The sequence below is a fragment of the Lagopus muta genome, chromosome 1 (assembly GCF_023343835.1).
Source record: "Lagopus muta isolate bLagMut1 chromosome 1, bLagMut1 primary, whole genome shotgun sequence".
NCBI lineage: Eukaryota > Metazoa > Chordata > Aves > Galliformes > Phasianidae > Lagopus > Lagopus muta.
The window spans coordinates 183,933,568-183,949,542 of NC_064433.1; the positions used below are offsets into that span (position 1 = coordinate 183,933,568).

At 45.0% G+C, this 15,975-nt stretch overlaps 1 protein-coding gene across 1 annotated transcript in view; it reads right to left on the minus strand.

The window, feature by feature from the left end:
* Positions 1 to 1,057: 1,057 nt before the first annotated feature.
* HEPHL1 (hephaestin like 1) overlaps positions 1,058 to 15,975 on the minus strand; it is a 30,631-nt gene continuing 15,713 nt past the window's right edge. Inside the window, exons 9-20 of the mRNA XM_048951138.1 lie at positions 14,005 to 14,216; positions 13,415 to 13,565; positions 12,119 to 12,331; positions 10,749 to 10,962; positions 9,437 to 9,576; positions 8,464 to 8,604; positions 6,037 to 6,143; positions 5,395 to 5,617; positions 4,579 to 4,722; positions 3,841 to 3,996; positions 2,737 to 2,817; positions 1,058 to 2,659 (exon numbers count right to left, since the gene is read on the minus strand). Coding sequence (XP_048807095.1) covers positions 2,457 to 2,659; positions 2,737 to 2,817; positions 3,841 to 3,996; positions 4,579 to 4,722; positions 5,395 to 5,617; positions 6,037 to 6,143; positions 8,464 to 8,604; positions 9,437 to 9,576; positions 10,749 to 10,962; positions 12,119 to 12,331; positions 13,415 to 13,565; positions 14,005 to 14,216 — 1,985 coding nt within the window. The 3' untranslated portion in view covers positions 1,058 to 2,456. The remainder of the gene's footprint in view (positions 2,660 to 2,736; positions 2,818 to 3,840; positions 3,997 to 4,578; positions 4,723 to 5,394; positions 5,618 to 6,036; positions 6,144 to 8,463; positions 8,605 to 9,436; positions 9,577 to 10,748; positions 10,963 to 12,118; positions 12,332 to 13,414; positions 13,566 to 14,004; positions 14,217 to 15,975) is intronic.

Here is a 15,975-nt window from a genome sequence, read left to right on the forward strand (position 1 = left end):
TTTTTCCATGGTTTTGGAATAGTAACTGCCAGCTTCAGTGTGGGTCTCAGGGCTGCTCACAAAGCCTGGTCCACACTGACCTTGAATGTATGCAGGGTTGGGGCTTCTACCACCTCTGCAACTTGTGCCAGTGCTACACATCACTTAATGTAAAAAATGCTTTCCTTACAACCAGTCTGAATCTCCCCTCTTTCAGTTGGAAAACGTTTCCCCTTGTCCTGTCACAACAGACCTGCTGAAGAGCCTGTGCCCTTCTTTCTTACAGCCCCTTTAGATACTGACAGGCCACTCTCAGGTTTCCCCGCAGCCTTCTCTTCTCAAAGCTGAACAGCCACAGCTCTCTCAGCCTGTCTTCATAGGAAAGATGTTCCATCCCTTGGATCCTCCTCTGGATGCGCTCCAACAGCTCCACGTCTCTGCTATATTGAGGACTCCACATCTGGACTCAGTGCTCCAGGTGAGGCCTCACAGCACAGAGCAGAGGGGCAGGATCACCTCCCTCGCCCTGCTGGCTGTGCTGCGCTGGCTGCAGCCCAGGATACGGTTGGCTCTCTGGGCTGCGAAGGCACATTGCTGAGGTTGTTGTGACCCACTTGCAGATCGTGCACTTGGCTCTGTCGAACCTCATAAGGTTCAATGCGGCCACTGTTCGAGCCTGTCTAGGTCTCTCTGGATGGCATCCTGTCCATTGGGCACGTTGACTGCACCGCATTTGCTTGATTTGCTCTGCATTCCTGCTGGTGCTTAAGCCCATCACAGATGCTCCCCTTCATTGAAGATACTTTCCACAACTCCTCAATGCAGGGTATGCCTCTTCCTGCATGAGGCAGGCAGGTAAGGCTAAACGCTGTGCTTTATGCTCTCTGTGATGCCTTCTGGTCTCTGTGACAGCCTCTGTCACCCGGGCAAACTGTGATGATGTCCGAAGGCCTCGAGGGCCTCTGGAGGCTTCATTCTTGATTCCCAGCCACCATTCACTGAGAAGTGTGCCAAGTGAAACAAGCTGTGCCAGAAGGTTTGTACAAATAACCAGATCTTTATTAGCCTTGTCATCATTTTGGCTGGCTACTATGGAAAAAAATATATTTATGATTCTTTTTCTAAAATGTCAGACCCGTTAGCTACTCTGAAAGGAAAAGTATCAAATAATTTCCTTTATTAACTGTGAATGTTTAAGTGGAAGGCTTTAATTTTTGTATGTAGATAGAGAGCAAATGTTCTGTGCAGTGCTTTTGGACAGAAACATCTCAATCAATGTTTACAAAATAGAAAGATAACAGGGTATGGGTATCTATTTTTATCAGCTCAAGGGATTTAGAAAATGAGTGTGGAAGTGTTTATTGCTATAGCATAGCTCCTGTGTGGGCTCACAGGAGCAGTTCTACCTCACGTGCATGCTCTTAAATAACTGGAGAAAACAAGGAATCAAGAATCAACTGATAAGCACCCAGGAAAAACTTCTTCATCTCAAATACCTGGGCATCGACCCAGAACATCATTAGGCTGCAGTAGGAGGGATGGGCAGCAAAATTCCCTGCATTTGAATGAACTTCAAAATACAGAATGGGGGAAAAAAAATAGAAAAGAACAGCAAAGTGGATTTACATTCAAAATCAGCTTTGGATCAACAGTTTCACAGATGTGTTTGTTCTGAAGTTCCTCTGCAAGAGCTGTAGCTGACGTGAGCAGCTGGCTGGCAAGAGTGAGTGCTATGTAATTAGACATGAGCTATAAACATTCAAGTAGTATTAAACACGGCCTGATTCTGCCTGTCTTTTCTGCAAAGCACAGATATCAGCATCCCAATTAAAGTTTGGGAATGAAGCACTGCTGGATGCAGAGAAGAGTTACAGAATCAGGACCACAATGAGCAGCAATCACAAAGTATAACTTCATTGGGGCTGCTCAGGGCTAGATTTTTAAAGGGATTAACAAATCTGTTGCAGATGCTGAGCTTCATGAGGTGCTAAAGTATATTGGTAGGTACTTAAATGCCTTTAAAAATCTGTCCCAGTGCACAGCTTCCTCATTTAACAGGACAAAGGGAACAAAAAAAAAGGGAAAATCAGTTAAATGCTGATGAATTCATTGATGCAGACTCTGGTGTAAGACTGGCTTCCCTTTGGGAAACCTCAGGGACTTGCAAACTTACACCTGTGTCTTCAGGAGCTGGATGCTAAAGCAGTGTGTGCCCCATGGTTCTGCACAGAGCACATGGGTGCAATGCTGCCTGCTCCATCCTCCCATGGGAACGCTGGCCAAGAGGTGTGGTGCCTTGGGCACAGCTGGGTGGCGGTGGGGGTGGGGATGGCAATGGGTGATACGTGGCCCTTTCCTGCAGTTCTCAGGAGGGCTGGCAATGGGATGGGACTTCCAGAGTGTGTCTTGTTCTAGTTGTAGCAGCAGCATTTGGTGAAACCCGGCACGGCTCTGTGGATGGTGCTGAAAGTGGGGATTTACAGGGAATCTGCTAGAAGTGCACTTTTGTCATTCAGAGCCTGATATTGGATCCTGCTTCCTTGGTGGGTGATGAGGGAGAGGAAGGCCAATGTGGTCAACAGCAGAATGAGTCCGACGGAAACAAAGGCTGCCAGCATCAGGCTGGCTTCCCCAGGAGTCAGAGTTTTGCCAAACATGTTGTCCCCTTGGCTGTCAGGATCTGTGCAAAGAGAAGTGCTTTGTGAGGAATCCACATGAACATGGAAAGTTTGAAATGATGTTGTAAAAAATCCATACCCTTTGTGGTGGTCCTATTTTGTGCAGTAGTTGTACCATAAGCTGCGGTCGTCAGTCCTTCTTCTGAAGGGGCTTCCAGCTCTGTGCAGAGAGAGAAAAAATGCAGTGGAGTTGAAAACCTTGAAAAACAGTGGAAAAGTAGCACTGGTTTTCCCAGGTTCCTTCTACCTTCGTAATCGAACAGAAATCCTGATTGCATCAGCACAATGATAAATACATTGCTCCAGGCAGCTCTGTGGACTAAGTCCACTTTGTCTACAAGGATCTGTTGCTTCACTTCTGCATTTGCTTATTCATTTGAAATTTCAAAGCCAGAAGGGATAAAATGCATAAAATAAATTCACCTTGTCCAAGGAAGGAGGACTGGGGCTACATATGGCATTACATTTCTCATTCTGCCCTGCCAGAGTTACAGGTACAAGGTGTGCCTGCTGACGCTGTGCAGTCCCTGCACAGGGATGTGGGAAACATCGACTGTGCTGCCTGAGGCAGGAGATGCTGGACCTGGGTGTTTTGTGAAATTCTGTGACATGGAGGTGCTCACAAAGCGCTTTTGACTTCACTTACAAGTGGTGGAAGGGATCAGCGGCTCTTAGAAAGTTTGCCAACTTAATCAAAGGAACACCTCTTTCTTGGGCTGCATGAACAACCAAGAAAATGGAGCATCTTATAGCCCAGCTGATCTCTGCCTGTGCAAGAAGGAATGAGAGCATTCCTGTGAGCCAAAGTTGACTGCAGGAAGGAACCAGCCCCGTGCCTGTCTTACAGCAGGACTAAAAGACAGCTTTGCAGTTGCCTTCTGCACCACCTGTGGATGATTCATGGTCTGCAGGCTGTCAGTGCCTCCAGGGAGGCTCTGTTGAAGCACCAACTGCTTTCACGTTGCAGAATGCAGCATAGCTATCTGTTCTTTGCCACATCATTCAGGCACCCCCATATGATGCTCATACGATGGGCAGTTGCCCAGGGCAGCATGCTGTGATTTCCAGGTGCTTCCCTGGAATGTGTGCAGTGCTGACAACTGTGTCGCCTTACTTCCCTGCCTTTCACCCACATCACTGTGATAACACTTCAGAGCCCTAGGACGTATTTCTGCCACTGCACCTGATTTATTGATGGTGTAGGTCGTTTCCATGCCAGCGTGTATGTGGTCAGCTACGTGGCAGTGCAGAAGCCACGTTCCAGGGTTTTCTGCTACAAGTTCAACGGTTTGGAAAGTCCCAGGAAAAAGGTCATACACATCTCCTCTGTGGCTTTTGTCTGTCTGTGGCAAGGCAAAAGCAGCATTGTAAGTGTCCTGCCTTACTGCATCCAAATACCCCCCAGGCACTGAAATATTCCAATTGGACTTTTCACTCTTTGAGGCAGATAAAAGGCTTCTTGTCAGCCTTATAGCTGGGAGCTGAAGCTCCCAGGAAAATACCTACATTGTATCAATTAATTAATTAGCAAAAGGGGTGTCCTCCTAGAGACTTCAGGTAGTGATTGAGCTCAGGTACTGCCCTCTGAAAAACATATTTTTCTGATAGTCCTCCCAGTGCCAAGCTGTCACAACATCAAACTGTTCTGCGAACTGCTCTCCTCCCTCTGTCTTCCCTTACAGCTGTGGGTAAGCATGCATCTCAACCCACGTGACCATTTCCTCTAATAGTGACATCTAATAGGTTCAGACATGTAGAAGCATTGCAAGGAACCCTTTGATTTTGTGTCTCCTTTACAGGCATATCTCCCACTGCTCTCAGTATCAGCAGGACTATGTGCTCACGTTGCAAAAATAGCCCACAACTTGGACTTTATTTTTCAGGAATTTCCCATTACACTGTTAAATGTGATTTATTTTACCAACCTTGAAGATGAAGGTCTGTGCATGGAAATGGACTGTATGTACATCTACTTCATTACCCATTCCTATCAAATACCAGTTTGTCGTATCACCTTCATTCATGGTTAGACCCAGGAGACTGTTATAAATCTTCCCATTGATTGCTGGAAGAATGATAAAATAAGAGTGATTAATAACTGGCTATGAAATGGGTGATGATAACCATCAGGCACCATCTGTACTTTCTCTCCAAGGAGAATGGGCGCCCAGCACATGTGCCAGGTCAAGGGCTCTCTGTAGTGACTGCAGGGAGACCGTCATGTTTTTGTTTCACCTAAGGGCATAGCAGCAACCATTTAGCTGTCTCGAGAAGCACCAGGTAGTGTTTTCACCTGCTGAGATCGATCTCCTGAACAAACTGGGGTTTTGCTGATAAGCCTCATGGAAGAAGAGGGAACAGTAATCGCCTAAAATGGGTAGAATCTGTAGAAGCAGAAGTTTGCTTTGCCAGGGCTGTTCCTGCCCCCATGTGTTCTGTTCTGTCTGGCTCCTGGGCTCATTGCTTCTACAGACACAAATTTAAAACGTCATCCTTGCATTCCTACAAGTCAACAAGGAAGGCAGCTCCCAAATGACAAGGGAATTTTGGCAGGGCAGCCTCTCCCCACAAGGATAAGACTGAACTAGCTTGCCTTGGCTGGGCCTCATGAAATCTTTTTGTTTCCAGCGCTGCAATTTATGAAGGTGTCACATGGTTGGATAGTTGCAAACTAAGCCAACATCTTCCTAAAAGTAAACCTCTATCATCTTGGCTGCTGCCACCGAGTCCTACATACCATGCTTGTTGTTGCCTTCCACAAAGTTCTTAGTGGAATTAAAATCATCAGGACTCTTGTGAAGGTATGTTTCAATATTCTCTTTTAAATACCAGGATTTGTTTTCGTCGAACACCATAAACAGAAGAGTAAATTCACGATCAATGTCTTTTCTCAGGCCATTTTCATCTAGAATTCCTTTTCTGCAAACTACAAGAGGGCCAATCAGACCACTGTATGTGTCCTGAAATGACATAAAAATGTGTTACAGATTTTCTAGTTTATTCAGTAATGAAATAAACACAAATAGGCAACACATTAAATAAAGATAGAATATCTGAGGAAAAAAGTGAGAAAAAAATCATGACTTCATCTGCTTAAGCATGTCTTTCTTGTTACATTTGAGTCCCAAGTTTTGAAGTGCCTTCACCCCAAATGCCTTCAACTATTCTTTAAGGAGGGAATCACATTACCATAGTGTATCCCTGAGGATTTCAGTAGATTAAAATAACCAAGACACAAGCAACTGTTAGCAAAGATGACAAAGCATCCAGCTCAGTAAACCTCTTCTCCAACTTGTGCTCCTTGTGGAAACATCTTGTAAGATGGGATACTCTATCTAAAACAACCAACCGTAATAATAATAACAACCTTCTTGGTTACCTTTACAAAATTTGCTGTTGAATAGTAAACCCAAGTGATACAGTTGGGATCTGTTTTCCCAGGGCCAGATCGCTCTGGGACATTCCATCTGTAGGTGTTTATTTCCCCTGAAACAAAGAAAAATTTTAGCAAGAACAGCTGCATGTCAGAAGCTTTGAGTAGCGTGTAACTGATAGCTGTTGCCCCCCCATCAAAAAATGATCTGCATCAAAGCTTCCCGTGAAAGCATGCAGGAATGGCATGTGCTCATGTTTCTGCATTCCACAAGGTTGGTTCCAGTGGTGTAAAAAAAGGCAGTATCACCTCCAAAAGGAGATCTGCAGATGGTGCTGGGAGCAGTAACACCTCATAGAGGGAATCTGTTCAGAGATTCAGCTTCTCAGCCTTCACCCTGGGCAAATTGGTAGATAAATGGTACTGCAGGTCAGTGCTTTAGGTCTGTTGAAATTGCAGGGAGCCAGGCTCCAGAAAATATTTCCTGGACTTTCTCAGTTGAAAGGGGCACCACAACACAGCCACTGCCATCAGGTCTTTGGAGAAGGTGCAGCACTATATTGGCTCTTGTCTGGGAGAGGAGAGCTGATTAAATATCAGAACTGCTGCTGACTGGGAATGCCAGGAAGGGCCCTTCCCTCTTCCCACTAAGCCACTGTTCCTCCGCAGTTGCTGAAGAGCCCCCCTTCCTTCCCCAGACCCATCACCTCTCTCACGTCCTTCCTGAGGGTGAGCAGGGATTCACTGATCTCTGATTCTTAAAAACAATCTGATGAGGAAATGACTTGTTTGGATGAGGCTCAGTTCTCTGCATTGAACACAAACATGTCTGTATTCAGATGAACTGACTATGCTATGTGCTCCCATTTGCTGGGAATTTATTTTTTTTCTGGTGCTCCAGCAAATAAAGGTCAGGAGGACAAGAAGTGGGCAACACCTTGTCCTTCTAAGTGCCAGACAAATGCCAAACAACTTATTTCCTACAAGTTTCCAGGGCGACAAAACCTGAGAAAAAACTGGTAACACAGAATCATAGAATCACCGTGTTGGCAAAGACCTCCAAGATCATCCAGTCCAACCATCCACCTATCATCAGTAGTTCTCACTAAACCACGTCCTTCAACATGCCACAAGCCAGGGTAAAACAGAGAAATCCTGGAACTGTTGACCATTGCCTTGGTACAGCCACAGCCCAACAGCTGCCAAGGCTGTGGGCACTGGAGCAAAAGAGAGTTTTCAACTTTAAATGGTCATGAATTGACTGAACTAGCTTTGTGTCACAGAGCCATTGCGCTGTTTTGGTGGGTGGTTCAGGGACATGGTTTAGCAGAGGGCTGTCAGGGTGGTACAACTGGTTGCAGTTGGACTTGATGATCTTTAGGGTCTTTTCCAAAGTGAGCAATTCTATGATTCTGTGATTGTGATTCATGCAATAGTGGCCACTACTGTATGACAGTAATTAAAGACACAAATAGCACTATATAGAGGATAGGCCTATATAGGATGGGTCTCCAAATGTAAATTAAGCAATATCATTTATTCTTACAGCAAAAGAACCTTTTGTGCATTACAGCACAGGCTTATTGACATAGCAGAGAACAAAAAGGCTTTCAAGGTGTACCACTACGCTAACAGAACAGAAAACTAACAACAAACTCATCAGCCTCAGAGCCATTCAGCCATTCTTGCCATGGGGACATACACCACTTCTATTAGTCCCAGTGATGACTTGCTTGGCTTAAATAGGACTGGATGGGCTCTGGGTAGCTCAGGGTGAGCAGCCAGCCAGGACCTGTAGGTGCAGGTGGGGGTGCTGAACAACCTAGGAATTACTCGGGCTTTGAGAGATTTGTTCTCCTTGTTAACTGCTGCTTGCAAAAGCTTGAGCAAAAGCCTGCGCTGCAGTCTGGCTGACAGTACTCCTTTTGCAGACACCTTCCCTAAGCCATCCCAAGCCTGCTCCCATGTGGATACGGGAGATATTACAGCAATGCGCGCAGCACAACGCCTCCACTCAACAAACCCTGTGAGCAGAAACAGGCAGAGCTAAATACTGCCAACTGTAACTCTACCCCCGACTTTCTCCATTTCTGGAACATTTTTAGAGCATTGCCCTGGCGCTAAACACTTTTAGGCTTCCCTGACCATGGCTATGGGCTTTCTAATGCATTTTGGAACTTGCCCAGGGAAACTACGTTCCTGTTTCTACCCTGATAGGAGCAAAGGCTCATTTTGTGCCTGAACGTGCTCACCTGATCAAGAACCTACACACACAGCAGCACAGAGAACTGCATCTGAATAAACACTAAGCATAGTTTGCCTGGAAGAACACATAAGTGTGAATAAGCTTGAAGAAGGGAATATCATTCATATGTCAACATAATTTTTATGTATGGCTTTGTAGCTGAAGAAAAACAATGAGCACAGCCTTACCTGGGAGGGTGATTGGTGCCTCAGTTTGTTCCTCACAACCCACTTCTTCTACTCCATGTGCACTTACTGAATAAGGCCTGCTGGCTTTGTTCTTAAACACAATCAGCACAGAGTCACCCACCTCGGCATGAAGCAATGGCCCTAAATGGAAACAGAAGAAGCCAGTGATTAATGTCTCTTTTCTGAATTGCAGTCATCTTCCAATAGCTCAGCCTTGGAAAGGAGTCTTGGTCTTTCCTGGAGCCCTCAGGCTCTTCTATTCTTCCAGTGAAGCCATCAAAACTGGTCTGCTATCTCTGCCACTGAAAAACTCCATATATAGACATGATTTCTTTTTTCTTTTTAGACAGTAAGAGAGATAATTCACTCTGGAAACAGGTCTCTGAGCAGTTTGTTTTTCAGGAAAACTTATATAGTGGATAGTTTTCAGCAGCTTTTGACAGGTGTTTATCTAATATCAAACTATTTCTTCAGTTTTGATCTTCAAAAATAAAAAGGAGATGTCAAATATATTCCTATATAGAAGTAGCATTTATATGGAGTTGACTATTTTATGATTGGTTGTTGCCCACTTCTTATCTCATAGAAAACATGAGCTGATGGTTATTTTATGACATACACAAATCTTGCCCAATTCCAGATACAAATCTGTCCCCTTGTTGAGTTATCTATCTACAATGCTTTCCCCATATTACATGCTCTGATGTTAAGATGCATCCTGTAAGGTCCATTTTTGCATCTTCCCTGTTAGGATTCTTTCAGAAACTCTGTACTTCATATCTGAGAATAAATCATCCAACTTTAAGTGTAAGAAAGCATTCTTACACTCAGCACTTATGCAAGCTTGATTTAAATCATCAATATCTTGGAATCAGTGCTATCTCTTTTCCATGTTAACAAAGCTGGAAAAACTTTGTTTTTAAGCTACCCTCTCACTCATCATGTCAGTCTATGAGCCACGAGAGCTACTTGCCCAGGATTTCCAAGTGTTCCTCTTCCTCTGTCCTCTCTTTGCGCTGCGTAAAGTTGCCATTTGTATACTCCCTGTAAACCACTTTCTTGTATTTTGTACCAATTAGATCTTCCCCTTGGCTGAGAAAAATGTGCCCGTAGCTGCAAAATAAAAAGGGAAAAATTTAAAGCACAAAGCTCACCTGTCCAAATGCTCATTATAGTGCTCATTATAGTGTTATACATAATAGATGTGACAGGAACGTATGGCTTGGTCCAACATGATGATTTACGCAAAGCCCTGTGTGCTGCAGGAGCTTTTAAACAGCAAGTAATAACAGTGATAATTCTCCCTAAATGCACACTGTCTTCAAAGCCAAGGACATACTGCGCTCACCACAAACATCTGGGAACACAAATCCTTCAGCACAGCCAACAGAACAGCTTCAAGCTATGAGTGGCTTTGGTCACTCACCCCAGTGCATCTGTACCCCAACAAAAGGCACTGTCTTTCCCTGCACACCTGAATCACGGCTTGGGTTGGAAGGGACCCCAAGGATCACCAAATTCCAGCTCCCTGCCACAGGCAGGGTTGCCAACTGCTAGATCAAGTACTAGATCAGATTGCCCTGGGCCCCATCCAGCCTGGCCATGAACACCTCCAGGGATGGGGCATCCACCACTAGGCAACCTGTTCAGCACTTCACCACTCTTAGTAAAAACTTCCCCCTGACATCTCACGTAATTCTTCCCTCCTTTAGTTTAAATCTGTTCCCCCTTGTCCTATCACTATGTACCTAGGAAGAAGTTGATTTCCCTCATGTTTAGAAGCTCCCTTTAAATACTGGAAGGCATGTTATCACAATGCCTGCTTTCACTATTTTTGATATGGGTGAGATCAGGGAATGCTAGGAAGATAACTACAGCCTAATCTATCACCACAGGTAAGAGAAGGTTGCTTTACCCTGGAGAGATTTCCTTTCCCCTCCTGCACCTGTTGGAGGATGCTCTTTGAACCTCCCGCACCTGTTGCTGAGGCGGGTTCTAGCACTGCCTGGCCGCCAGGGGGCACTGGCGAGCTGTCCTGGTCATGGCTGCTCCTCCCCGAGCTCCCCCTGCCGCCGAGCTCCCAGTGCACCGAGTACGAGCTGAAAATGCCCAGCAGCGTGCAGCACCCTTTTGGCAGTAGTGGATTTAATATGCTCTTCATCACTCATAAGATTGTGAGGTATAAGCCTTAGAAGCCTTCTGCACGAAGCAGAATGGGCAGTCCCTTGCCTCGGCTGGCTAGCAGTGCTGCGCCCCACACCCACCAAATTTCTTGTTTTGTGTACCTTTCCTCGTTGCTGCTGATGTTGTAAATCTTTGGTGCTGAGCTCTTATTTGAGGCATAGTCCCACTCCACCTCCTCCGCAGCGATGTAGTAGAGCCTGACGGCACTGCGCTGCTGCTGGGCTCGGCTGGCATTGCGGCAGCTGCTGACCTCGTAGAGGTGTTTCATCCCCCCGACAAAGTGATCGAAAGTCCTGCAAACCACTTTGAATGTGCCTAGGAAGGAAAGTTCTTGAGATGGAGGTGACTGTGAAAGCAAGCAACCTGGCAAATTGACTCCCCTGCTTTGTTCATCTCTGGTCTGTCCTCCAAAAAAGTGAACCCCTAATCTGGGATGCTGTATAGAAAGCCAGGTGAGGGGTAGTTTATATCACTTTTGCAAAACTAAGATGGCTGAAGGGGAAACTAGTTGGTAATGTGGGCAAGCATCAGTCATCTCCTTTAGTCATCATATAGACTGTGGCCATGAGATATCTCAGAGTGGGCACCCAGGAGTCCTACATGTACCTCACCAACCCCAGTTATGGTATGGAGGAGCAGAGTGTGTGTTTCAGTTATGCATGCTCAGCTCAGTGGACCAAGATTAGAGGCATAATCCTGTCTAGTCTGGATCTCAGTCCACTCATTCTACTTCTAGGGTAGGAGTGGGGGAAAAGGTAAAGTAACATGCTGTTAAGAAAAATCACAGGTGGTGGTGACTGTAAAGATCTGATCATTCACTTCTGTCTGCTTGTGGCCAGTAGAGGGTTAGTTGTCAAAGAATAATGGGCTCCCAGACTCTGTTATTCAACATAATTCCTAGAGTGCAGTTTTCTGATGGACAGTGGAATGTACAGAATACACACAAGGAAGGAACCTGCTGCCTTATAGAGCTCTACTCTTCGGTGTACATATATATTTCATTTTCAGCACCTTGCCAAAAAAGCAGTCCTGCCTGAATTCTCAGCTGCACTAAGTCCCCAAAGTCCAGATAGAATCACAGAATGACTGAGGTGGGAAGGGACCTCTGGTCATCTGCCCCAACCCCTGCTTCAGCAGGGACACCCAGAGCAGGATGCCCAGGGCCGTGTCCAGGTGGCTTTGGAAGGTCTCCAAGGAGGAAACCACAGCTTCTGGGCAGCCTGTGCTGGCTGCTCTATTATCCATGCAGCACAGAATCACTTTCTGGTGTTCAGAGAGAACCAACTGTTATCCAGTTTGTGCCCATTGCCTCTTGTCGTGGCACTGAGCACCACTGACAAGAGCCTGGCCCCATCTTCACTGCCTATCCCGACTCCTTCTCTCTCCCTCACACTTCCCATCTCTCTGGTTGTTCTTTAGGCTGCCTGATTTCTGTGAGTGCCAGAACACCAAGATAAGCACAGGGACATACCCACACGGTCTGGCTGCATCAGTGCTGTCCCTGATAAATGAGGAAACAAGGCCAGGCCATCCCTCGTTGTCCCTCTTAGGTCGATGTTGTTTCCTTGAAACTGAACTCCGTGCATGTCATAGTGACTTCCCAGTCCGATGAGGTGCCAGGAGACCTTGTCATCCTTGCACATGGCCAAGCCTGGCAGGTTACCAAACAAGTAACCATTGACAGCTAGAGGAGAAGAAAAAAGCCTGGTTAGTGGCTCAGCACAGAGCTTCCCATCACCTCTGTGGCAAGAAGTTTGCAACTGAGCAAGTCATAACATTAATTAAAGGGGCATTCTGTGAAGCAAAGGTAGCAGCAGATGACACCACATTGATGTTTAAATGCTGTTCTTACAAGCTCTTAGCTCCTACATTTCTCTTAGCCTATAAAATCTTGTAATAATCCTTTGCAGGGATTTAGAGATTCTCCTCCAAACTTTCCAGAGTGCTTCACAGTTGCTGGTTAAGTATATAAATCAGGTGCCTCCTTTTCAGTCTGGAGAAAGTATAAGCAGATAATCAAGGACATGGAGTGGGACATAAAAGATTTCAGTTCTGATGCAGCTTTCCTATGTGATACTGACTTCTGATTTCCACCTTTACTCCCAAAATATCTCTTTTAAATTTCATCATCAGATGCCACCTCATCTCATAGTTGGAAACATTGTACCTGCAGTGCCTGCACACATTTCGCTCAGTAGTTCACTGTTCACTATCAGTACATATTCTTGATTCTCTCAGTACAACCAAATCACAAGTTATGTGAGTTGCTCAAGTCTGTCATGTCAGGAATAATGTTGAGGATATCTGTGCTGAAGTCAGACATTTACGTACAGAAGAGATGTTTTAACCCATGACTGGACATTTCCTTAGTCTTCACCCCTCCTTTGCTGGAGTGGTCGCTGCCCAAGTGGAGCTGGCAGAGCAGAGAGGATGACTTCATTGCTGGAGTCAGTGCCAAGCCCTGTAGCTACACTGGAATCACCAGTAAACATCAGCTTCTTCTGCAGCTGATATGTGACTCTCTATTATACCTTCTTACACACCCAAGGCTACACTCCATTCCCTTTCTCCAGCTGTAGTTGATAGGCGGTTGCAGTCCTTGTTAATGTGTCAAGGATTCAACAACCAAAGGACATCAGGAACCAGCCATATACTGACTGACAACTTTCCACCTCACCCTCCAAGGCACTGCAGTCAGCTATGAATGAGGACGAATTTTGCCGCTGATGACTGAAGAAAAGATATCATTAACAGACACATTTCATACCATGCATTTTGTTGGATTCCTTGAAATCTGCGTCATTTTCATCTACTTTTGAAGGGTCTCCAGTAAAAGCTTCAATATTCTTGTTCAGATACCAGCTGTCATTTTCATCGAAGATTGAAAAGAGGAGGTAGAATTCTCTGTCTATTCCCTTCTGTAGCCAAGGAGAAAGCCAACACACTAAAATGAGTCTGCAAAGAATTATCCTAGTGAAAAATTATCTTTCTTTTATAACAAAAGTATATATATATATATATATACAAAAAGCTGCAACTGCTTTCTTACTATGTCCTTTTAGAGGATTTGTATTTGTACTCTTCCATGAGCCAGAAGAAAAAAGAAATCCAGTGGGGTTGGAAAGATGCAGTCATTGCTAATGAATGCATGGAAAAGATGGAAATAAGGGATAAGGGATAAGTCTGAGTGCTGGGGAATACCAGTTTCACCTTCCTATCCACCCCATAGGTCAGCTTTTACCCTGAGGAACGACATTTCTTCGAACTCTTAAATTTGAGCTGGGAACAGTGCAAATCCATTCTCCCCACAGCCCACCACCCTGCTGTTTCGGAGAAGCCATTCTCCACTTTGGGCACCTGCATTCCATCCTCATTCAGTGAGTTCTTCCGACAGACCAGCAAAGGCCCCACCAGGCCAGAGTTGGTGTCCTTGACAGCATCAGTGGCTGAGTAGTACAGGTAGGTGAGGCATGGTGGGTCACTCTCACTCGGACCTCCATTTTCAGGCACTCTCCATTTGTACGTGAAGGTTTCACCTGGCTTAACATGGGCTCCTGGCTTCATATATCCTGTAGAGAGAAAGTAGAGAAAAACAAACGTTATGGGAAGGTTATGTCCTCCAGAATACAACTGTTGGGTGGGAGTCAGACATAGCCTCTGGTTTCTGCAGACAGGCTCAAGCACCATCCTATAGATAGGTGATTTCTACCATAGGGACATCTCCCAGAGCCCCGTGCCACAGGAACACATGGAGCCATTCCTCGCCGAACAAGTTTGACACAGACACTGACATAAAGCTATTTGAATTATCTGGATTTGATCAGACTAAACATGCAGAGCTCATCTTTTCTTTTAATTGGCTTCCTCTAATGTCTGTAGCTTACCTGCCCTATCGTGAGATTCATCTGAGGTGCAACCGCAGACTCTGAGTTCTCATTAAGCACCAACAAAGCAATTACATCAGCAAGTGGAGCTAAAGCTGTGACTGCTTAGAAATTCAAAGCAAATCCTGTAATTGTTTCTTCTTGATTTTGCAGCAACGCACAGGAAGCTCTGTTAGAGTCTCCAAAGAGAGGTTGGTGTTACTTTATTCAGAAATTAATTCTGGTGATTGTATGCTGTCCTGTATCCTATCCACCTGCATAGGGTGGATGGAGCATCACTCATGCATTGTAGCCACATTAAGAGGGTGCTGGTATCCACACAGAGAGCACCGTTATGAAGAAATAAATCTGGCATAAAATCTTCCTCTCCAAAGACCCAGAGGTGAACCAGTCACACTACTGCTTAATGGTCAGATTTGGTTTCATTCTGCTCCACACCAAAGGGTGCAATGTGAAGGGACACTGTTAACACAGGGTTTAAACAGAAGCACAATGGAACTACAAGGAGAGAGAAAAAGCTGCCTTTCCATTAGGGAACTATATCTGGTGTGGATGGCATTAGAATACAAGGCTGAAAATCAAGGCTGAAATCAACCTAGATATTTTAGGATACAGCAGAGCCTGCTAGAAAGTGGGCTGTGTTGCACAGTCAACAACTGGAGACAAAAGAATTAGATTCAAGCCCTTTGTGTGATTTTATGACTTCGTGCGTTGACCTAATTCTCCTGGCACAGTTCTCCAAGGAAGGATTATATCGTGGGAGTTTCTTTTGGATGTGTTGTGGTGGAAGCAAAACAATTTAGACAACAAGAAAACTAACTTTCTCTTCAATGCTGCAAATGCAGCAAACACATTTCCATGGTATTATCTCTATACGTGCTATGGTTGGGATTCAACTCATCTAACACAAGCTCTCTAAATCTTGGATTTGTGTTCTGACCCTAATCTAGTCTCCTTTTGTAGTCAGCAGAGACTGAGACATCTCCAGAGGTGACCTACTGTCTCCTGAAATAAGTGTTCAAAGTAAATGAACCTTTGCACCTTCTGAAGGGCTGTTTCTTGCCTCTGAGTGCAGGAGTCTCCTACCAATTAGACATGACACAGTACATTTAATGGTTAAATTTTGATTATAAAGATCCTATCTTTGCACAAAATGAGAGGAAGCCCTTGATAAATGTTCTGCTCCAGTATTTATGTATTTAAGAGGATCAGTAATGATCAGAGGATCATTACTGCTTCACATTCTGGGTCAATCAGATAAAAGATGCCTGGATGTTGACTGTCCTGGGAACGAAGGAAGTAATATACCTGACCTGGGTTAGAAGATCAGATGTGAAGCAGTTGAGACCTGTGGATAGCTATATGCAAAAACTCAGCAAGATCATCATGGCATCATCATGCCAGATCCCATGCAACAGTATTTTGGAACATGCCCAGAGTTCAG